The sequence below is a fragment of the Cygnus atratus genome, chromosome 3 (assembly GCF_013377495.2).
Source record: "Cygnus atratus isolate AKBS03 ecotype Queensland, Australia chromosome 3, CAtr_DNAZoo_HiC_assembly, whole genome shotgun sequence".
Classification (NCBI taxonomy): domain Eukaryota; kingdom Metazoa; phylum Chordata; class Aves; order Anseriformes; family Anatidae; genus Cygnus; species Cygnus atratus.
The window spans coordinates 82,566,929-82,590,499 of record NC_066364.1 but is presented as its reverse complement, the minus strand read 5'-3'; the positions used below and the strand labels follow the sequence as shown (position 1 = coordinate 82,590,499).

Here is a 23,571-nt window from a genome sequence, read left to right as displayed (position 1 = left end):
TGTCTCTTGCTAGCATTATGTACAATGCAAACAGAAGGCTGGTTAAAGCTGGACAGGAATACGGGTAGTGTGGCTGCTGCACTGTGTTTTGTGAGCGTTTCTGTTGCTGCCTGGCAGTGCTCTTGTTCTTCTTTACTTCTGTGGGTTTCTGGTTTTGCGATCAAGTGAGTGCAAACAGCCTGGGGCTGTGTATTCTCCTTGCCCTTCAAGCCAAAAAGACTTCCCATGCTCTGCTGGCTTTGCTAGTTCCTCTAGATCCCCAGCTGCGAGGTGTTAGGAAGGCGTTACTCCGAGTGCTGCAGCATTCCCTTTTAGCATAGTTCTCCTCATGCTCTATTCTCATGTGCATCATCTGCGTTGTGTCTTTGCATTTAGTGTCAGACAGGGTAAACCCCAGCTTGCTGCATATTTTTATTTGATTTCTTTTGACTGTAGGAGCATGCTCATCACTCTCTCTGGCCTTTTAAATTAGATACCTATTTTTTTCTCTTTTTTTAATTTGTTGTGAAAGTTCAGTAGAGCAGGTTTACCTACCATAGGAGTAGTCAGTAATAAATTGGATAAATCAATGAAAAATAAGCCTACAGAACAACATGATGAAACATCCACTTTGAACAGTTAGTCATTTCTTTAAAAAACTTTGTGGGATACTCATGTAGTTGGAGCTCCGAAGTCCAAAAAAACATTTCTTTCTCCAGTAAAAAATAACCTCATAATTGTTTGCTTGCTTTTTAATGCTCGCCATGTCATTTCTACATTTTGAAACAACTAAGAGTCAGAAGATCTTGCAAAGAGAGTGTCTCTGGCTCTGGTCTGTGTGTGGTCCCTCAGATACCTGACAAATAATATCAGTGCGTTAGGATTATCGGGCTTGAGAGCTTTGGGTGGGTTCTAGAAGTGTGCAGGGAACTGCAGGCAAGCAGGATCTCAGCGGTGTACACTGTCTGCCATCACACAGAGGACAGAAGAATCATCGAGACAACTATCCTGGAGGCAGCTTTAAGGTCCACTGCTGCTGTCCTGAAGCAAACAGGCAGGCAGAGTGGTGAGCTGACAGTACTGCTGAGACGTGCTTGCAGGAGCCAAGGCCTTAGAGATAAAACTCGGTAGCCTAAGAGTTCAGTTATTGAGAAGAGGCAAAAAATAAAAGGCATTGGTCACTGTGGTGAGAGTTGTTTCCAGCAAGCCTCTACAAGGCCTTTCTGCAGTGAACAGTAAAGCAGACTGCCCCAAACTGGGCTTGACTTGAGTTCATAGACCCTGCAACCAAGCACATTTACAAGTGCAAGTCTTGTCATTTCATCTGTGTTAAGAAACCCTGAAACAGCGAGATGTGCTGAGAAGGTAAGGTGTATTCCTGCAGGTGCTGCATTGGAGGGGCTGTGCGGTGTCCATGCTGGCGCAGCTTGCTGGCTGCCTGCACAAAGTGGGGCAGCGCCTGCCTGAGCACCTCTGCTCTCCAGTCTGAGCCAAACTGCACGGGCAGAGCAAACATGTTTGTGCTGCGTATCTGTGCCAGGGTGGCTCATGTGAAGCTACAGCTGGAGTTCAGCATCCAAGGGGTAGACAACTCCGGAGTCATAGCTCTAAAGACCGATGAGGTCTACAGCCACGTTGTCTGTCCTAGACAACATGACAGGCCGTACGCTCAGATCCAGTGGTCCCAGCACCAAGCTCAACAGCCAGTGGTACAGTCTGAAATAAGTAGACTTATGTGGGTGGAAGAAAGGCTGTAAATTCCCTGCTTTCCCGAGGATGTGATTGATGTTGCGCTGAAAGAGAACTTGTTCATTAAAACCCAGTTGAATCTCTGCGGGGGGAGCTAATGCACCACAGCCTGTTCTGTCATCTCCCACAACAACTTGCTCGCAACTAATCCTGGTCAGTAATGTTAATGAATGGAGGCGGATTCCTCTCTGAGGGATTAGTTATTAGCATACCCCATCAGATCAGCCTTGTTCAAGTAAACAATTAAAATAACAACATTAAAATAATCATGAATGTATATTCCCGGTATGTCAGTGGTTCCACCCACACGTGCATACTTCGGTATTGCAGAGAGTTCCCTTCTAGACAAACACCTTCATTCACAACTGCCTCAACCCCTAAAGGTTCCCCAGTGCTGCAGCTCAGCCACCTTCCATTTTAACAGGGGAGCCTTTCAAGGAAAACTGGGTTTAGTATTGTCTTGTGAAAAAGACACAGTAAATCAGGCTGAAATACAGGGCCATAGATCTCCATGAGTACTGCGAGGAAGGACAACCATTTCAGTCATTCTGTGACAGGAATAATGGCTCTGAGGTGCAGTGTAAAACCTCATCTTTCTATATACACAAATTGCCAAGCAGAACAAAATAGATTGCGACAAAGCAGTCCTTCCATATGAATGTACAGAGTTAACAGCACCTCTAAACCTGTTCAGATTTTGATATAGTCTTCACAAACATTAAGGCCTAGTTTGGAAGTCATCGTGCAGGCACTTTTCTTAACTTTGTGAAGTAAACAACACTCACCAAAGCTGTGAAATCATTCATGTTTGCCTGGAACTGCTCTGTGGCAAACTGAATCACTGCTTGAGGAAGGTGCACGGGGCGGGCAGCACGGGCAAACAGACGTGTGAGGGGTGTCTTCAGGAAGTTTCACAAGTCGTGAGAATTCCTCTGTTGGGGAAATTTGTGTAATATAATGATTTAATATGTTTTTATTATCTTTTATTTTACTTTATTATTTCATCATGTAAATGTATTGTTTGATTTACTTTATATATTATTGTTTATATATATATTTTAATGTTTTGTAATATAATGATTTAATTGGCATTTCTTTCAAATTTAATGGTACGGTATGTTTCTGTGGTTAGCAAATCATTTTGTGTGTAGCTCTGCAGCATGGGTACAACACGTGTATATACCATGTATATATACACCATGAACACACAAAACAGTTTCATGATGTACATTCTGCTTATTAGCATAGTGTATTGGAAACATCTTTATCACCTTTGTGACTGGTATTTTATTATCTTTAACGCTATACATGCCATAACAACTCAAATAGAAATTATGTGAGGAAAAAAAATATTTTCCAGTTTTCAGACTGCGAGTGTTGATGCTGAATTGTTGATGCTGTGGTTTACCTTGACCTCAGTAAGGCTTTTGACACCGTTCCCCACAACATTCTCCTCAAGAAACTGGCTGCTCGGGGCTTGGACTGGCGTACGCTTCGCTGGGTTAGAAACTGGCTGGATAGCCGGGCCCAGAGAGTTGTGGTGAATGGAGTCAAATCTGGTTGGAGGCTGGTCACAAGTGGTGTCCCCCAGGGCTCGGTACTGGGGCCGGTCCTCTTTAATATCTTTATCGATGATCTGGATGAGGGCGTCCAGTGCACCCTCAGTAAGTTTGCAGATGACACCAAGCTAAGTGCGTGTGTCGATCTACTCGAGGGCAGGAAGGCTCTGCAGGAGGATCTGGATAGGCTGGAGCGATGGGCTGAGGTCAACTGTATGAAGTTCAACAAGGCCAAGTGCCGGGTCCTGCACCTGGGGCGCAACAACCCCAAGCAGAGCTACAGGCTGGGAGATGAGTGGCTGGAAAGCTGCCTGGCCGAGAAGGACCTGGGAGTATTGGTTGATAGTCAGCTGAATATGAGCCAGCAGTGTGCTCAGGTGGCCAAGAAGGCCAACAGCATCCTGGCCTGTATAAGAAGCAGTGTGGGCAGCAGGTCTAGGGAAGTGATTGTCCCCCTGTACTCGGCTCTGGTGAGGCCGCACCTTGAGTACTGTGTTCAGTTTTGGGCCCCTAGCTACAGGAAGGACATGGACGTGCTCGAGCGAGTCCAGAGAAGGGCGACCAAGCTGGTGAGGGGTCTGGAGAACAAGTGTTACGAGGAGCGGCTGAGGGAGCTGGGCTTGTTCAGTCTGGAGAAGAGGAGGCTCAGGGGCGACCTTATCGCTCTCTACAGTTACCTTAAAGGAGGCTGTAGTGAGGTGGGGGTTGGTCTGTTCTCCCACGTGCCTGGTGACAGGACGAGAGGGAATGGGCGAAAGTTGCGACAGGGGAGTTTTAGGTTGGATGTTAGGAAGTACTTCTTTACCGAAAGGGTTATTAAGCATTGGAACGGGCTGCCCAGGGAGGTGGTGGAGTCACCATCCCTGGAGGTCTTTAAAAGACGTTTAGATGTAGAGCTTAGGGATATGGTTTAGTGGAGTACTTAGTGTTAGGTCGGAGGTTGGACTCGATGATCTTGAGGTCTCTTCCAACCTAGAAATCTGTGCCTGTGTCTGAATTGGAATAACACATTCTCAGGTATCTTTTCAGGTATTTCCTTCCTTTTCCTATAAAGTGATTATTACCCAACATTGCAGACAGCAATGGCATTAAGCCTTAATGGTCTCACAATTGTTTTTTGTTTCTTCTTCATTCTGTTCAGTGTTAACTCATGTAAGAGCTATTTAAGTAGATACTATACTTTTATTAGCATATTTGATCTCTGACATCTTTGACACAGTATTTCTGCTTCTTGCACATGGGCTGTTATACAACATTATTAAAAAAATACACTTTTACATAGATAGGGTTAGCATCTGCCACGTTTGAGATAGGTCATGACCTGTTTTTTCTCCTTAAAAAATAGATTTATTTTCCCCCTTTCCACGATGATATAGACACAGCATGCATTATTACTATTTGTTTATGTAGTGGCAGCCAGCTGACACTGCAGCTGAATCCAGTTCACCAAGTAGCAAGAGGCTTTTCAGATGACCCAAATGTAAGTGGAACACAGTGAAACTAAGGCAACTTGCATCAATGTGTTCTGCAGTTAGGGTCACGAGACAGGAATATGATATATGAATTTAATTCCAAGTTTTCTTCCTAGGAGAATATAGCAGGCCCACATCTTTACAGCGGAGATGGTTCCTTGTTGAAGCAACCAAAAATAGTAAACTGGCTACTAAAAAAGAATATGAACAAAGAGCAAGCATGGATTTCTGAAACAGATTTTCATATTGGCTAGCTGTTATCCTGGGGCTGCCTGTGTAATATTTTGCTAAATTACCTGTCTAAACTGGTTGGATTTCTAACTTACCTCAAGGCCCTGTACACGTCATTTAATCAAGGTTCAAAAGTTTGAACTTTGCCTTTGGCCCTCCGTTGACATCAAGGGAAGAGGTTTCTAAGTCTGATCAGGTAGCCTGGCAAGGCTGAACAGTTACAGCAGTAATTCGTATGTAATGTCATTGTCCCAGTTTGTGTCCGCAGCACGCCTGCCACCAATCTCTATTCGGTATGTAAAATGAAAACCCTCTGTGTGTGTCAGTGATGTTATAAATAATGCATCCAATTAGTCAACTACGTGCTGCTGCATTTCCCTGATGCCCGCAAATCTGAAAGCCCCAAAGAAACCATGCACTTTGAGAGAAAAGGTTTAGATAAATAGTGCCTTTATTCTGAGGCCAGTCCTCTGTGCTCTCCTCTCAGTGTTATACAGCAGAAGACGTAGGGAGGCTGCCCCTTGCAGCACTGCCGAGGATGAGAACAAATACTAAGAGCTCGTGCTGTGATTTCCAGCTGCGTGAGGAGGCTGCACGATAAGGGCTGACAGGAGGGCGATACAGGTTCTGATGCAGGAGAGATGGAAAGAGGCAGCGGGATGTATGCGTATGTGTGTAGTAAAGGAGATTCCAGGCTTTTCCAGAAGCTAGCAGGCTCCTTCAGAACACCTTTTAATTTTGTATGGTTCCAGTGAGGTAACTAATTGTTGAATTTCATGAGTGACACCAGCACCAAAATGTGCTGCAGCTTGCCAGCAGTGAAATGAAGGCCAGCACAATGTGGTCCTTTTCTTCCTAGCCTGTGCTTTTCTTTAATATAAGGAACAAAAACTGCATTTGAAAAGAGAAACAGAATCAAATTAGAATTCACATTAATTAGATTTCCTACAGTAAAACAAGAAATAAATCAAATATGATTCTGGCAAAATGGTTTCTTGCAGTTGCAAGTTTGCTTTTTCCCTGAAGAGACACTTGTGCTTGCTTTGAGGGGGTAATGAAACTGTAAACTGAAAAGTCATTTGAAAATGATAAATTAGGCTGTGATTATGCCAAGTGATATTAATTATGCTGATGGAGTATATAGCGAGGAATTTTTAACTGATTCAGTTCTGCCTTCTGGCTTTCTCTGACAAGTAGTGATGTGTCGCACTTGGTTCGTTGTTGAGCATCATCAACAGCAGCAGCAAAGCCCAAACTTCCACTCCCGGCGCTGGGTTCTATGTGAGCATTGCCACACAGTGGTCCATGGTTTAAACAAATGTTATTTATTCTGTTTGTATGAATGCATATATTTTTGATGGATTTTGTTTATCAGTGAGCAGATGGCTGACATAAAAATTGTGATGGTTGTTTTCTAATGTGGCAAGGACACAGGGGATTTCTCGTTTTCCGCTTTGAAGCAGCATTGCTATCTCTTCCGCACAAAGTTCTCTCTAAGCCATGCCATTTTAAAGAAAGCCCCCCTTCATTTGCATGCCTCGCTTGTTCTGCCTCTCTGTGGTAATATCTTTCAGCAGAAATGAAATGCTGAACCGACTGTTATTCAGCATACTTTCCCTAAGATCAGGATGCTGTGCAAAACAATGGTAGGGCCATCTACTGAATGTAAGGTGAAGTGGAAATTAGTAGAGCATCACTGTGCAATTCTGTGTTCCTGACCTGTGTGTGGACCAGCAAAAAAAAAAAAAAAAAAAAAGAGCTGGACACAAAAATTAGCAGCTTTTGAATTATCTCCTATGCCTTATTGTAGCAGCTTTTTACCATTAGGAAATAAAAGTAAAAATATTGTATGAAGTTCCAATTTCCCTGGAACTTTCAGTTGACAAGACTCTCAGACTGAAATCAAATGGACTTGTTGAAAGTGAGAATTAAAGACCAGTGAAGGGATAGTGGGTGCCAATTCAAATGCACATTATCAGGGTACAGCTGGTCCATCTGTATGTCTCTTCCGTTCTTTTTGTGAGAGCATGTTATGGCTTTATACTGATGTTCAGCGCAAATGCTGTGTGCATTGTGTATCGAATGCATTCTCTCTCCGCGGTCACGCATTGAGATTTATTTTCAGCACAGTGACTTGAATGACAGTTTTCCATTTTCACTGATGGGATCAAGTTCCCAGCGCAGGCTGAGACTTTATTTTGATGTCAAGTGGAAGGGATCTTTTTTCTAGTTCAGTAGAAATCTGCCTGCCAATTATTTTTAAATCCCTTAAAACCCAGATGATGGAGAATTAACCTTTAGCCTTGGATGGTAACAATGTTGGGGGTGGGCACTGTCTTGTCACTGGAGTGAGCAACTTCACTTGGAGAAAAACCTGGACTAGGAGCAGCCCATAATTGGGAAGTTCCCAGACTGGGCCATGGTATGGGTGCATGTGAAATTCTACCAGTTCAGAAAGCTACTTCAGTAAGAAATAAAACTAAAAAATTATTTAGACAGAATTCTTCTAATACAGAACCAGTATGTTAAAGCTGCCAAAGTGCAGCTTTACACACACACTCAAAAGTCTCTGAAACTAACTTACTTTGTGGATGGGTACTGCAATAATCTTTATTTACATGATCATATTTGTTTTTCCCCAACATCTCTATTTCATGCAGATATGCAATGGGCTGTAGATACTGAATCAGCACCTACTCAGTATTTCACTTTTTGTAGTTGAACATGTGGCTTTACTGCATGCTACTGAAACCTTCTATAAAAAGGAGGGTTATTAATGCCTTCAGGGGGCTGGTTTTATTGTCTTTCATATAGCTTGGTAATATTTTCTTCTTTACTGTGGTAGTCTTTAGAAAGTCATGAGCCTAGTAGGAAAGACTCTTCATGTGCAAAGATTTTTAAAATGCCTTTGTCAGTGCTGCGATGGTAAAGCTTCCGCGTTTGCTCTCCACTAGAGCGTTAAACTTGGATAAACTTGCTATTGTCCGAATTTCAAGGGTGAGCTACATGCTCTTGAATGTACTCCTGACTTTATATGTCTTGTGTTATTCTATTATTGTTCATCAACGGTTTTTTAACCTACATTTGGACCTTGCGGAAACTTGAACGTCCTATTCTCAGTAATGTCCAAGTACAGTACCTGGGCACAATACTAGACTGCGGCTCTATTTATCTGTTTCCTTGTGATTCAATGTTTTAACTCGCATAGGCCTGTAAACTGTTAACCTTTCCAAAGGTATTGTTGAGACTTTGTTGTTGTTGTTTTAAGTATTATATTTTGGCAAAGAAACCACCCAGGAGAGCTAGTCTCAGAACACGATGTGGTAACGTTTGAAGACTCTGGTGCCATCTATGCAATTGTGGGACGTAGGCCAAGCACAAGAGAGAGCCATGTACAGGTCTTGCAAGGTGAATCGCTGGAGAATGGTTAAGAGTTAAATTCTAGGAATTTCAAAATGCCATTTATTCAATAAAATTGCCTACAGAAAACAGGAACAATAGTATCATTGTAACAGTTAATTTCAAAATCTAATGTTTGAATTCCTAAATAATAATCAAAAGCACTACGAGGTTTTCAGAATAACAGGGAACTCAGGTAAGAAAATTTATTTTGCCCTAGACAATTTTTTTACATCCACAGATGCTGTAAATTTAGATCTTACACTTACTGTCAGATAGCTTAAGTGAGACAGAGTTTTACTCACCACCTGAGAATATAGTGCTTTACCATTTGTATTAATTTATTATTTCCCAACAGTAGCATAGGTCCCATGTTCTTATTAATGTGAAAGGAAAAAATAGAAGCAGGACTGTGCTGGATTTGGATTTCACTGAATTTTATCTTTTGTTTTTAACATAACAAAGCTGTGCAGCCTCAGCACTGTATTACTAGCAAGCACGGAGGGAGTGTTTTGGCTCAGGATGCACAAGGGTAGGTTGCAATTTCTAGCGAAGCATTAGCTGAGGTACATGCTTTGCTATTCTGGTGGGCTCTAATACCTGCATCTGTTTTGTGAGAGAGAGGCAGGCAGTGCTGCAGCCTTCACAACCTCTTCAGAGTTGGGTTGCGTTTTTGTTGTACATCACGGTGGCAGCTATCCGAGTGGGGTCTGTTACACCTAATGAATTTGTGATGAGCACTGCTCCTGTAATCCTGTTACAGCCGAGTCTGCTACAACAGTCCCATCAAACACTACTACACATGAAATGCTTTTGCCTTTCTCCAATCTCCTTGCCTCTCTCTCTCCCTTGGTGACGGTCGCTCCCCTCTCAGCACCCTCCTCCTCCGGCACCACCGCCAAGGTTCCCGTGCCAGTGTCGCCTGTGTCTGGCTGCATACCCACTCAGCAGATTTTGGCGAGAGGTACCGAACAGCCGTGTAGAAGGCAGCCTTAAGATGATGCTAGGTATGATTTGAAAAGATTCTCTCAGCATTAACTGGTACCAGATGAAAACAAGAGGGAGATTTTCGGTAGGGGACAGGTGATGCTGATAACCAAGTGAAAAGGAACCGTGTGTTTGGAGCACAGGCTACCACGTGTTTATAGCATATTTTATGAAAAGATAGTGAGTGTATCCCTGAAAATGTATGTGGCCTGCTCTAAGGTAGTAATTAATGCATTGTCTATTATTTTTGTTTAGAAGCTATAGAAATTCTTAGGTCTTTTCAAACCTTAGTAATTGATATATCAGTACAGCATGCTTTTTGTTACTCTGTTAGCCTACGGTGTTGTGATTCTGGTTTTGCTCAGTCATTCATTTGGAAATTGGTCATTAAAAACCCCACAGGTCTGAAAGGATAATGAAATACATTTTCAAACATAGGCAAATGGCAGACGGGTGGCAAATGCACACACAGTCCTATATATAAAAGGTCTACTGAGTAAATTTAGTGTTCAGTAGACTACCTGTAGCTTAATCCAGCGTTTCTCTAGCACGGGCAATGGGTGCCTGGCACGTGGAGGTTGACAGAGCTTTTGGGCAAATGGCAGTTGATGCCTCAGGAGAGCTGCACGGTGCTTTCATGATCAGGCTTGAGAGTGAGCAATCATTAAAAACATTTTTTAGAAGAAGGAATTAGAATAATTTAGGAATTTAGAATAAGGAATTTTGTGCAGCCTCCTGCCAGATTTACCACAACACAGATATTACAAGCTGTGAACCAGATTGTGCCACTCTTATGTAGGTCAGATAGTACCTTGCCTACACAGTGGGGTTGTTTCCTAGAGTGTATCCCAAGGTAAATATAGAACACACTGTCTGGTCTGTGCAGTGCAGGCTAAGGACATAATGTGCCACCTTGACCCATGATCCAAATGTATTTGCAAAGTCTTACTGTTTCTCAGTTTGTGGTACTTAGTGTGATGGGTCCACACTCATATTGGTTTAGATTCTTTCTCCTTGTTTTTCTCATTTTGTATATGACGCCTACAAATGTAAAAGAGGAAAGAATAAGCAGAAATTTCTGTTAGCGAAATCTTGCTGTTTGTCCAGTCTAGTAAGGCATTCATCCTCTTGTGATAAAAATCATTTTCCTAACTAGGCATATACATATTTAGGCAAAACATATTTATTATTTTTTGTAGCTTAACTGGTTTCTGTAGGTAGAGCATCATTGTACGGTAGGTTTAAGCCACTCATTTTTTCTTGAGTCCTTGTTAACCATTCACTCCTGGTAGTTTAAGAAAGCACTTACTGGCAAGAAAGACAAATGCTGGTTTGGTAGACTTTAATAGCTGCTCTGCACAAATGGAAATGGCGTGGGAAAGAACGAGGAAAACCCACTCCAGTGTTTTTCATTTTTTGAGAAGAGCACTCGGGGATCTTAACAAAAAGGGAAAGAGAGGAGTCAAAATTCCCTATCCAGGAAACCATTCTAGTTCCCAGACCACAACACATACTCTGAAAATGTCACTCACAAGCAACATTGTGACTTTCACGTCCATGTATTTCAGTTCCATTTCGAGGCAATCAAATTTGCAAGTATTTTCATTTCAGAATTATCTTCCTTAGACTAATTAAGGTTTTGATTTCTTGAGACCTTCTTCACTTTAATTTTTCACTGATGCTTTCATTACTGGGTAAGTTGCTTTAAAAACTCAAGATGAAGAAATACTTTCCTTGCTTTATGAGCTCTTTCCCTGGAGGATTTCACCATAGAATGTATCTCTGATGATGCTTAGCTACAGGTTTCAGTCACTGGAATTCAGTCAGGGACCGACACAAAGATTTTGATTCTTTCAATATAAGTCTTTTTTCTGCTTCTCCTCTGAGACTGTTTGGGAGAAAAAAAAAAAAAAAGAAAAAAAAAGTCTGTAATAACAGCAGCTCTCCAACTGAAGAGAAAATATCTTCCCTTATCTAGATGACATACCCCTTCGTACTAAATCTGTCACCACCACATCCTTGCAGCCCACTCTCTGAAATGCCTCCAGGATGATAGGCTTTGTGATTAATTGGAAAAAGAGCAGTCTCTCCTCACCTCAGAGTATGGGAGTAAAAATAGGCTCGGTGTGGAAGACGCTTCTGAAGCAGCGTATTTTTTTGGTTTCCAAACCTACTTAGGGCTGTTCCATAAGAGAGGAGGAGGCTGGGGTTTTAATGCATACAAATGTGCATTGTTTGTGCTGTTTTTATATTGTGCTGTAAGGTGGCACTTGAACCAGACCGTAACGAGCCAACAGACTGCCATCTAACCTGGTTTCCTAAGGAAATGAGCTCTGCACAGTAAGCATGTGAGTCGCTGTCTGCCCTCTTCTGGTAACTTTCGATCTACTTCCCAAGTTCTGGCAAATTTGAACTTAAGTCCATAAAAGCAGGCAGCTGTGTGGAGAGAGTAGCTGTTTTCCTGGAGAGGGAAAGGAGGAGCCCAGTCTGTACAACGGACCACCCGTGTGGGGGAGAGCTCTCCTCACAGCTTCAGAAGCAGGGAAAGCTCTGACCAGCGCTTGCCTCCAGGGAAGCCAACCTTGAGATGCCACACGGTGGGAAGCCAGGTTTCATGGCCGTGCTGTAAATGTGTCTCTTGAAATGGCTCCAGCCTGTGATTTGGGTGGGGAGTGCAGGGCCTGCGCTGGGGCGCCCAGCAGCTGTTGCAGCTGGCCCTGTCCAGGGGCCACTGGCAGGGCCCGGCTATGCTGGAGCTGCGCCAGGCTGTCCAGCGGCCTGCCAAACTGCACTGAAACGCACTGCTAGTGCCCTGGGCTTACCTCCCCACAGGGAGAAGCGCTTAGGTGGAAGGGCAGTCCTCTAGTACACCGACAGGGAGAAGACACTGCAAGCTCTCCTCCTCTCAGGAGAGTTGCGCACATGGATGCAAGGCTGGCAGCTTCTGGTGCATTGTTAGGACATTGTTTTATCTTTACTTTTAGTGGAAGGGATAAAGTGGGCTAGTAATAATGGGACTGATAAATGAAAGGAAAACTGTAACCACATAATTATGTCAGAATCAAGTAACAGCCATGAAAAGCCAATTAAACCACATTATGCAGATACATGTAACAGAATACTATTAGTAAGTCCTTTGCAATGGCATGCCTGGCAATTAAGAGAGCGGTATTGGCGATACACAGTGAAAACAGAGGTAACATATAGTTAAAAATGTTTGGAGACAAACAGCGTGTGGAGGACCACGACAGCCTTAAGCAGAATACAGGAGTGTCCCCAGAGATACCAGCACCCAGGGGAAAAAAGTCAAAGATGTTATTCCCAATAGACTGTTTGACTAGGATGCTGGGCACAGCATGGAATAATTTATATTTATCATCAAAATAAATTTACCAGCTTATTCATAAAAGAAAGGCTGCAGTGCAGTAAGTAGTCTGTTTTCCAACTACCCAGAAATTGCAGGTTGTGCAGGCTAATACAGGAATTTCATATTTTTTCTAAATTAAATGAAAGAAACTAGTGGAAATATTAATACTTAGGCAGTAAGAATATTAGGTAATGTTCCTGGGGCGGGAACTATTCAGTAAGTATTTGGGAATGAGACTGCTACGAGTTGTATGTTCTTATGTATGCAGTATTTCCAATACAGGGACTTGAAGTACCTGCCACCCATCACATTTCTTTTATATCAGATATTGGGATTTGTTGAAAAAGAGTACAGAAAAAGAGCAAAGGTTCAACTCTATCCTTCGCTTCCCTTCCTCTACCCGCTCATACAGTGTTTCTCATCTGTAGTCAGGGAGAGCTGTGCAGAAACAAGCTCTGAGATAACAGTGTGGGTTCAGAGTTCGCACCCGCTTTACAGAAAGACACGTCCCTAACAGAAACTACCCCATGCCATGTGATTGTGGAGAACTCATCTGAGGGAATGAAACCAACAAGGAATTTTTGGTGCCGCTGAATGGATGAACATGCTGGCGAGTTCATATCCTCCTTATTTTCTTCATCATGCGAGAGAGACCTCTGAGACATGCTACCAAGAGAGTCTGCTTGCAGAAAAACAGCATGGGTCCTTTAAATATTTATCCTACATACTGTTTTTCAACAGGTACATGCAGGTTGTCTCCTTGATTTTTGGAGATGGTCGAAATAGTGTGAAATGCAGATAATGAGAGGTCAATAGCATATGTGCCTGTAGCAGTGCTTTCCTGAGATATAAAGCAACAGAAGAGAGAGAGAGTGTGTGTGTGTTAACACTTTGATTACAGAATCCAGAAAATATACGTGAAATTCTATCAACACCAGAAGTACTGGGCATGTGTAGTTAATGAGATCTCTGCCAAGCCAAGACTTACGATAATCAGGAGACATGCCTTCAGTTAAATGGAGAAGGAAGGCTGTTAAGGTTAAGGCATTTAATTGTACCATAGTGTCTATATGGGCTGGTTTTCCTCATACTTCTACATGTGAGAAGGGTCATGCTTTTGAAGTGTTTCACTGTCTCTGTTTTCACACGTGAAGGAACTGACGACCAGAAATCTGATGTACCTTCATGAGATACCGTTCCAATGGTGGAGCTGAGAATCGAACCTTTTTGTGTCCTAACTGGTTGTACTGTATACTGGATCATGCTGCGTATAATAGCACAATCAGTTTAGCTACTCAGAGTATTAAACACCTGTTTTTCATCCTTGTATTGGAAGCTGAAGCATCATATTTCTTCTTCAGCCAAGAAATAACTTAAGTTCATTGCTTTCAGCTTTTCCGCAAGTCAGAGAAGATAAATTGTTTCTGAAGTAAGAAACTGTCACCTAGCAGAGAGGATGCTTTTCCTGTAAACAAGAAATAAATAAAAAACAAAAAACACCCCAGCCAAAAGCAGTAAGTTTGAGCAACACCTACAGGAAAAATGGTGCCTGTGATAAACGGGCATCACTCTCGAGTTGTGTCCATCTACGCAGTGTGTGTCGCAGCCAGGCATGCGGCTGCGACACATACTGCGCATACAAGCCCTGTTACAGCTTTTGCCTGCTTTTGACTTTGAAAATTTAGCTTATGCCTTTGCCTTTGAAAAAAGTGTTGTTATGGATGTTCCTGTTGTTGACAGTAATATTGCTGAGTACAAGGTACCCTTCAGAAACTGTTGATGTTCTTACTGCCTATATCCACAGAACCCTCAGCCAAAATATCACTAATAATATGAACTTTTAATTTCACAGATGAAGGAACTTGGCGTCATCGTATACAACTGCAGCTGCCTCGTCCTGGATTTACAAAGGATATTTGCCCTGTACAGTTCATTAAAATACAAGAATAAAATACCTCCAAGTTGGTCTAAGAGACTATATGGAGTGTACGATACTCAGAATAAACTGACACTGCAGCTGAATGAGACTAAATCAGAAGCTTTTGTGTCGGTAAGTTCTGACATGAATTGCAGGGAGGGGGGAAGGGGAAGAATCTTATTTATCTCATCAGACTTTTGGAAGACCAGAAATATAACATCTGCTTACTCTCCTAACAGTCTCTTCTATTAAAAAACAGACTGGTGTGACTGGGTTAAGTAGGTCTCAGTAGCATGTATGAAAAAACTCTGATGTCTCTTCACTGATACAGATTTTCAGTTCCCTGCATGAAGTCCATTACATTGTCGTGTTCTCTCTGACATATTGGGTGGAGAAAAGGAGTTTTACTTCTACACTTGAGTACCTTTGCTTTTATATCTTCTATTTTCTTTTCTAATGTTTAAGAAAAAAAAAGAATGTGTGTTCAGAAAGGCGTATAAACCTATTAGAAATTGACAGGACTACTGATGGAAATTATCATTAATAGGAACATATGTGGTGTAGATTACACCTGTACTTAAGCATTTCTCTCAATTGGCCCGAACTGAAAAAGATGCACATTACTGCCATGTACTTAGCCAGAAGCAGCTATTAACAATGAGACTCATGCAAGTGACTGGAAACTCAGCTACAGAGAAAAGACCACTATGGTTGTCACCTATGTATTATTCTGCTGTCTGGAGAAGTTGTTACTTCAATAGTTGAAAGCTTTTTAAAAAGTGTTACTTTTTTTATGGTGCAGAACAAACAAATCACAGTTTATTTTTTTCATTCTGATTTCTGTGACATGCAATTTGACAGGACTGAAAACTGCTGGAGAACATGTGCATTATTCTTTTTCCTTCTCTGTAAATTTCACTTTTCCTCTTGCATTCAGAAAATGATATGGAGGCCTTCCAAATTAGCTGATTTATTTACACTAGCGAATATAAGGTGAATGACTTGGAGTAAATAAATTGTAAATCAGATATCTAAAATGATATATAATAAGCTTGATATCAGAACTTGGATTTTTATCTGTGTTATTTCTAAGTATTGATCCTCCTCACCGTTCCTTTGAGAGCATTCATGCTTCTGTAGAACATTATCTACTTTTATTTTTAAATGGTATTTTGAAACTTCTAAAATTTAAGTAGCAGTCCCTGTGGAAGCACTGTGTGTATTTTTAATGGGAAGAAATGGAACAGTCATCCATCTCAGAAGTGATGTAGCAAAACTGGAAAAAAGTACACAGACTGACAGAGATAATGAAAGATAAGAGTATCTTTCATTTTGGAGATAACGTGAGTTAAAAAGAAACTTCAAAATCAGGAAAATACTGAAGATGATAAAGAGTTACTTACCATTTTGCATAAAACAAGGGGAAAACCCCACCATTTTATTGCCAGGTAAGTCTAAAACAATACAAGGTACGTAGCACACAAGTTGTATGAGCCACTAGCTCATAGATGTTGTTGCAGACAGTCAAATGGGGCAGGGTAACTTCACCTGGTGGAAGAGAGACATGGAAAAGTCAGGTGTCCAGGATTTTCACACTCCTAAAGTCATTCAAGAGACAAAGAGCTATTCCAAAGTGAAATGACTGAAAATCTGGAAGTGCCCGAGACAGCCAGAAATTAATAGTTTTATGAAGATACATGTACTTCCATTGATTTCGGAGAGTCTTAATTAAGCTAGTCTCTATTAGCGTAAGTTTAAGCTAGTCCCTAGACTAGATTAAATTAGAAAACTGCCTTTTTAACAGATAGCTGAGGAGCTCTGAAATTAATTCCACCTGAAGTAGTTGCCATTATTGGAACTAGCATGCAAACTCCTACTCCTTTCTAAGCAATCTGTAAGAAATGGAGAAATCCTGCTGAAAGCCATTCCTGCAAGGGTGCACAGTAATGAAAGCTGGGCAAGGCCAACTGTAAGGGACATGGAATCCTAGACAAAGACAAGGGGAGAGAGACTCTTACAGAAATTGCTCTTCTGCATGCAGTTGGCAGAATGTGCACTTCTTCCCTCTGATGTGTTCTCCTTTTCTGTGGGACAAAGGCCTCTTGTCTTGAAATCCTATTCAGAAAACAAAAGGAAGGAGTTATTGTACTCAGAAGCTCCGATCAGCTAAGTCTAATACCAGGAGCTACCTGAATATGTAGTCACAGCCAGTTTAGTTACTAGGATATCTATCGTAAGAAAAAAAAGTAACTTTCCTTCTGTATGAACAGGCTGAAAAATGGGCTTTAATGTAACTAAACAACTTCTACATACGTTGTTCTGACATATTGTTCTGATGCCATAGAAAAAAACTGCTCACAGTGAGGAGCACCTACCTACTACTGAACCTATTTGAATGGCCTGGTCTGAATTAGCTCCCTATAGCTACTGCATGAGGACTGTGTAGGGCAAGGAAGGAATTGAGAGATCTTGCAAAGCAAGGATCTTCTTTATCACACTGTGTATTGCCAACATGACATGTGCTTTGAGATGGTTAGAGGCCTTGCCTGTATGGAGGGAGACAGTGACCATCAAATACGCAGTTAGGAAACACGTCTCACTTCCTCGTTATGTTAGAGACGTGCCAGGTAGGTGTTCATCAGCACATCAAGTACTGCCCAGCTAACACCAAGAAAGTACTAAAATGACCAGAGCGGGTCGCCCATACCACAAGCGAACTAGTGGAATGCTAATGAATTGAAATGTAACACAAGCGTTACAGGCAGAACCAATGTTTTTCTTCTAACTATCTTTGGCTTTCTGGTCTTCGTAGTGAATGCATCTGAAAATGAGAATGCATTAACAATTTTGTTCTTTAGCTGTTCTGTCTGTAGCTTAAAATTTCTATTCAAGAAAATATTGAGTGTAAGAATCGTGCAACAGCCTCTTTATGTTTCAGATACTAGATATCAAGTATGTTAACAAAATCGCTTTACACTTCTTTGTGAGTTCAAATTTATTCTTTGAAAAATGTATTTTATGTATTTTGCTTTCCATCTTTGTGCTGTGTAAAACAACAAGGACAACATTAAGTCATTGAACTTTTTTTCTTAAGAGTCAGGAATCGTGGCTGTGATGTTGCTTAGCAACAACATCATCTTCCAGACTGGCTGATAAAACATAGGAGGTTTGGGTTGTTTTTCTAAGTGTTCAGGAATGCATCCGGAATATTGGTCTTGAAATCTTGCTACTGTTAATTTTCTCATATTTTGCTAACTTCTTTATCTGTAGTAAATCTTTAACACCAGTCAAGGATTAAGGCGCTAAGGTGACAGGTATTGTATAGAAAGAAAGAAAAAAAAGTCAACCCCTCCTAAAGAAAACAGTCATCTAGATGTCTGGATGCCACCCTTGCAGATAACAAAGGTGAGGTGGTACAGCAGCAGCAGGCTGTAAGTAACTGGCCCCTGCCTGCACTCTGCGACCGACCTTTAGCAGCCTCTGCTCTCAGGAGCTGCAAGCAGTGCGGCAGCAGCTCCACCTCTTCTCTCTGCTCGGGCAGGAGAGCAGAAGCTCCCTGGCCTCTCTGCTGCCAGGTGCTCCTGGCAGGCTTCGCCTGGCTGCCCCACTGCCCTAGGCGCAGTGCCAGGTACAGAGCTACTCCATACCTGAAGCTAGGTTTTAAAGGTAAGTTTCTTGCAAAACTGCAGCATCTCCCTGCAGCAGTGACTGAGCAAATGGTGACTGTGTGGTACTTTAAACAGGACCATCTGACAGTAACCAGTCCTGGAACTCTTTGCAACAAAATTCTTTGAAATGTGAAAACTTCAGTGAGAGCTTCTGCGCTGCTTTCAAGCTTGTGCTGTCTGCATTTTACCCAGTCATATCTAAATGATGAAGTTTTCAAGGCAAAACTAAGCCTTGAAAATAAGTCTTTGTATGTTTGAGTATTCTAGCAGAACAGGTAAAGATATAGTTAATATTCTCTACTAAAATTCAGAATAGTACCTGCTATCTTAGGAGGTATGAGGGGAGTAGAAAAAAATCTATTCCCGTATTTTAAATGCAGTATTCGAATTTTTGCCTTCACAGAATTCACCTAAACTCTTCTGCCCAAAGGACAGAGTCCTGGATATCGAAGCTATATACAATGTTATCGATGATGCGAAACAGTTTGTGTACATAGCTGTCATGGACTACCTTCCGATCGTCATTGACACAAATGCTAAACGGTGAGTGTCCATGTCCAGGCCAGCACACTGTCATAATTGCCATTAAGAACTGCTGGAGAAAATGAACCCAGAGGAGATTAGTTACCATTGTGGACCAATTTCTTTGGGCCCAATTCTGCTCTTATTGAAATCAGTGAGAGTTCTGCCATTGACTTAAGTAGGAGCAGAATTGGGACCTAAGAAGACATTTCCAGTTCTGGGCCCTAAGCTTTGGATCTGCCTATCGAAGGAGATCAGAACTTGTCTAGTCTGACCACCTGCAAGAGACCCAGAAATACAAGAACCTGCTTACATATTAATCCTATTTTTTATGCTATTGTATTCACTACCTTGTTAACACAGCTACTGCTAGTTTATGAATACCATATAGCTATCCAATATAGAGTGGGTGTGCATGTAAGAGAGAAGAACCATGCTGTGAGTTCTCATATAAAACATGGGAGATGTCATAGCCTTACTGAAATATATGCAAGCTATTTTTGAATTCAGCACAGATTACATTTTAAGTTATATTGTAGTTTGAAGAACAGAGAAATGTTAAAAACAAACAAAACCAAGTAACTTTTAAACACACAGTTTATATGGACCACTAAAAAGCAGACATGACCCACAACTGAAGCCACCACAGTGTTCTAAAACCATCCAACTCAGAAGGCAAGTATTCAGTGGTCCCTCTTTCTCTTGGTAACGCTTGCTATGAATTGAACAGCTACTTAAGCTTGCTGTTCCATCCATGCACTTTAATTGAACACCACTAGGCCAAATTAACATGGTTGTGTGTTTTTTTCCAGTTTTGCATGAAGGTATGTTTTTTTTTTTTTTAAATCATTTGACTGATATCAAGTGTAAGCTATTTCAAATCCAGAAGAGGGGTTTTCAGATAAGCTTATTATGTACAGCCTCTGTCACACTGACAGAATCCAGGGTAGTGCTGTAGGAACCTGTTTCACAGCATCCAGCCCTCTCGTTTCTCCTTTATGCTGGAAAGGTTCTTCACATGTAGTACTGCTGCAGTGTTGCAGATTATGTTACCTGCCACATTCCTCCCTTTTTTGTTCTCATGCCCTAACAATTCAGAAATCCACTTGATTAGAGATATCCAAAGAAGCCACCTGTGTAAATTCTTTTAACGTTTTCCCTAGCAGCATGGCTTTGTGTTTTGCACTGCCACAGCTTCCCTAACTTGTCAGCTCCCAGATTTTCTGGCATTGCAGAGGTCAGATTTCATTAGGCTGAATGCCTTGACACTGCTGGAATAAAGAAAATGTACATTTTCTTTATCTAATTCTCCCTGTCCTGACCTGGTCTCACCAAGAGTCAGGAATGCAAGGCTTGAACTAGCAAGAACAGCCAACTCAACAGGTGGGAGATGAGCACTATGGAGGCCAGTATCCCACTTGTTGAAGAATTTCTCCCATCTTGATCAAGAAAAGATAGCATCCTCCTTAAGCAACCCCTCTCCTGCTGCTGCTAACAGATGCAGGCACCATGCACAGCTCTCCTTTTCAAAGCAGGAAATTAACAGAAGGCATTCCAGTCCTCTGCCTGTATGGTACACCGGAAAAGAGAGAATGGCAGTCAGAGGAGGATTCAGTGTCCCTGTTCCCTTACTTGTGTAAGCAACAGAAAATCCTTCTTGTCCCTCTGTCTGGGCTGGGTAAGCAGCACCCTCTAGCTGTAGCTTCTGCTGGTTCTCCCTCCACTGCTCTCAATAGAGGCAGTGATGCAGGAGCAACCTTCCTAGCTACGGCTCAGCTGTCCACAGCCTCACTGTCCCCACGGTGGCAGGGCAGAATGCTATGAAAAAGGATGCTGGCTGATCTGTTCAGTGAGAACGCCTTCAAATGAGAACAGCGTTTCTTAGACAGAAAAAATAAATTCAAAATTAATTAAATAAATGTATATAGTTCTCTCTGTGATGTCTTCTAGGCTTGATTGGATAAAAATCCTTTTTTTATTATTTTTATTTTTTTTAAAGTCATATGAACATACCGTATTCTTTCTCCACAGATACTGGCCATATTTAGATGGGAAGATACGAGAAGCTTTAGTTTTACGAAGTATTAAAGTTCGACTTCTCATAAGTTTCTCAAGAGACACAGATCCCCTTACTTTTAACTTTGTTTCATCTCTCAAAGCTATTTGCACTGAAGTTCCAAGCTGTAGTTTGAAAGTTGTAAGTATAATCCATATTGCTTTGAAATCCTAAGATATTCTCCCCTACACCCCACAAAAAAAATCAAGAAAACTTCACAACTGGAAAGTGTTCTCTGTTTGTACCAAAGCCTTTAACTTTCATTAAATAACATAGGAACTGTAATATAGTGAACTAAAATAATTTCTAGTAGTAACAGACATTGAAATTAAGACAGAAAAATAGAATGATGCCAAGAGGCAGTCTGTGTGGGGGACAGCTTGCGTAAAACACTACATCTGGTCTTTCATGGCAAAGCTAGCAGAGTGAACTGTAGCCGTATGTCTTCTTTATGCTGGCTGATAAAAGTGACAGCACAAACGTGTTTTAGTCTGGATTTGTGTAACCTTACTGTTCATCTGCATAAGTATCTATTTTTCCCTTACTGAAGTACAAAGTATAAGAAAAAAATAATATTTTATGTTAGATTGAGGTTGTAAATTCAGGATTACAAAAAATAGAACTATTATGTGTTCGCATAAGGCATGCGATCAGAAAGGTAAGAAATACCTAGTGTTACATGTGTATCAGAGAACAGTGTATGGTATGTATGGTAAGTACTACTTAAAATTTGATACAATTCATTTTTATGAAATTAAGGGATACTGCTAATCAGTCATCTTGAATCAGTTTTTATTTTTTTCAGATAACTGCCTGAAGCAATCCCCTGAGTTTTTTTTTTTTTCTTGTTGTTTTTAATTGACAACAAGTGCAGGGGAAAAGAAGAGTTGTGTGACACTGTGGTATCTTATGTATATATCTAGAAAGAGATTTTTGCTTTGAAATACAGTTATTACAAGTTTCTTAAAGTGAGAAGCAGCATAAAGTGTGTTTATAAGACAAAAACTACATATGACTGACAATGCTTAAGCCACTTCAATTTCAAGTAACTTACTTGTTCTGCATTCATCGAAATTTTATGTATTAAAATTATTTTTTATTTAAATGGGACCTAACGCTGTACATAGTCACATCCATTTCCATCTACTTAAAACAGGTAAAATTTTTAGTACAGAATTATATTGTAAAGAACTGAATGATAGAAGGAAAAGAATGAGTTCTAGGCAGAGATATTCTAGCCAGAATCACTGTAGTTAAAATAGAAATACAATGATTTCCAGGAAAAAAAAAAAAAGGAGCATAGCAGATTTAAATATAATTTTAAAGGTACAACAGAATTCAGTTGCCTCTGTGCTGTGCCTCACAAGTTCTGCACACTGGTCAAGTCACTGCCTTAGGTAAGAACTGATTAAAGAAGATGGGTTTGGTATAATTAATAGCCTAAGGCTCAGACTTTCTTGGTAACTATTCAATTTTGGCTCAAACTGTACCACAGGCTTCATCATGGCATTTATTTACTTCACAAAACGTGACAGATGAGCACTTAAAAAAAAAATCATTTCCTTTGTATTCCTCTGTTCTAGCCAGGATCAAAGTGTAGTAACGTGTGTACATGTTGGAAAGGGAACACAGAACTCTACAGAATATACTGTCATGTGCAGGTACATATTATATATGTTTATGCACAAGAATTCTGCAATTTTAAGAGAAACTCAAGTTACAAATTCTGATTGAAAACTTAAAATTGCTAACCTCTCCCAGTGCCTTAATAACGTTCTGACAAAGACTTTGAGACTATAAATTCAATACACATTCTGAAAAAAGATGACTCGAGAAGAATTTATGAGGAAGCTTTGTTTAGGGACATAGTAAATGCAGCAAGCACACAGCCTAATACCAAGGAGTTAAACTGCATACCAAACTGCTGCTCCTTTAGGGTGCTCTGTCCTGCTCCCTGCACTCAGCCAAATGGGATCATGTAATTAAAGCTTCAGTCATAAAGGGTAAAGTCAAGGTGAAGTGCTCATTGGCATGTCTCTTGGGACCTTTATTCTAGTACTCACGTTTTGTGTGCTTGACATTTGAAGCACATCTTCCATGCACAAATGCACGGTCTAACTCCCAAAGAAGCTTTAGAAGTGGTCCAGGTCCGTTGCTTACAGTGCTGACCAGAGGCAGGTGCATGCTTCTCAAGAGCCCACAGGAAGCCTGAACTGGAGTAAAGCAACATCAGGGAACAGGAGCCCAGGCAGGAGTGCCATGGACCAGGTATACGGCTCTATGGCACAAACCCTTCTTGAGCCTCCAACTGAAAGCTGTGCAGGTATATTCATGCTAGGGTAAGATAGCAAAAAACAGAACCTTTTGCTAATTTTCAGGAAACCAGAAATACCAAAATACAGATGTTCTGTGAGTCAAAAAAAGTGCTGTATATTAACTATGACACCTTCGCTCCCAAGCACCAACTGAATTTTGAAGTTCTAAACTCCTAAAATAAGGATGGAAAAGACAAATGAAACTTTAACCAAAGGTGGTGGTATTTCTGCTGAAGGTACGCAGTAGAGAACATTAGTCTCTGCTAGTACTTACTGCTGGTGGTGGTTTACTTGCCTATCAGAGCTACATTTGTGTACTCTGTTTGTGAGGGCAGATGTGGCTCCCTAC

General features: G+C 41.2%; 1 protein-coding gene and 1 long non-coding RNA gene across 2 annotated transcripts in view; one reads left to right on the top strand and one right to left on the bottom strand.

The window, feature by feature from the left end:
• Nucleotides 1-23,571, top strand: part of PLD5 (phospholipase D family member 5) — a 177,594-nt gene that overhangs the window by 150,269 nt on the left and 3,754 nt on the right. Inside the window, exons 7-9 of the mRNA XM_035560217.2 lie at nucleotides 14,596-14,793; nucleotides 18,733-18,872; nucleotides 20,883-21,048. Of these exons, the coding sequence (XP_035416110.1) occupies nucleotides 14,596-14,793; nucleotides 18,733-18,872; nucleotides 20,883-21,048 (504 nt within the window). The remainder of the gene's footprint in view (nucleotides 1-14,595; nucleotides 14,794-18,732; nucleotides 18,873-20,882; nucleotides 21,049-23,571) is intronic.
• Nucleotides 16,086-23,044, bottom strand: LOC118254715 (uncharacterized). The gene is made up of 3 exons (XR_004780740.2): nucleotides 22,971-23,044; nucleotides 16,680-16,776; nucleotides 16,086-16,209 (listed from the first exon to the last, which is right to left on the bottom strand). It is a non-coding gene; the product is annotated as an uncharacterized LOC118254715 (long non-coding RNA).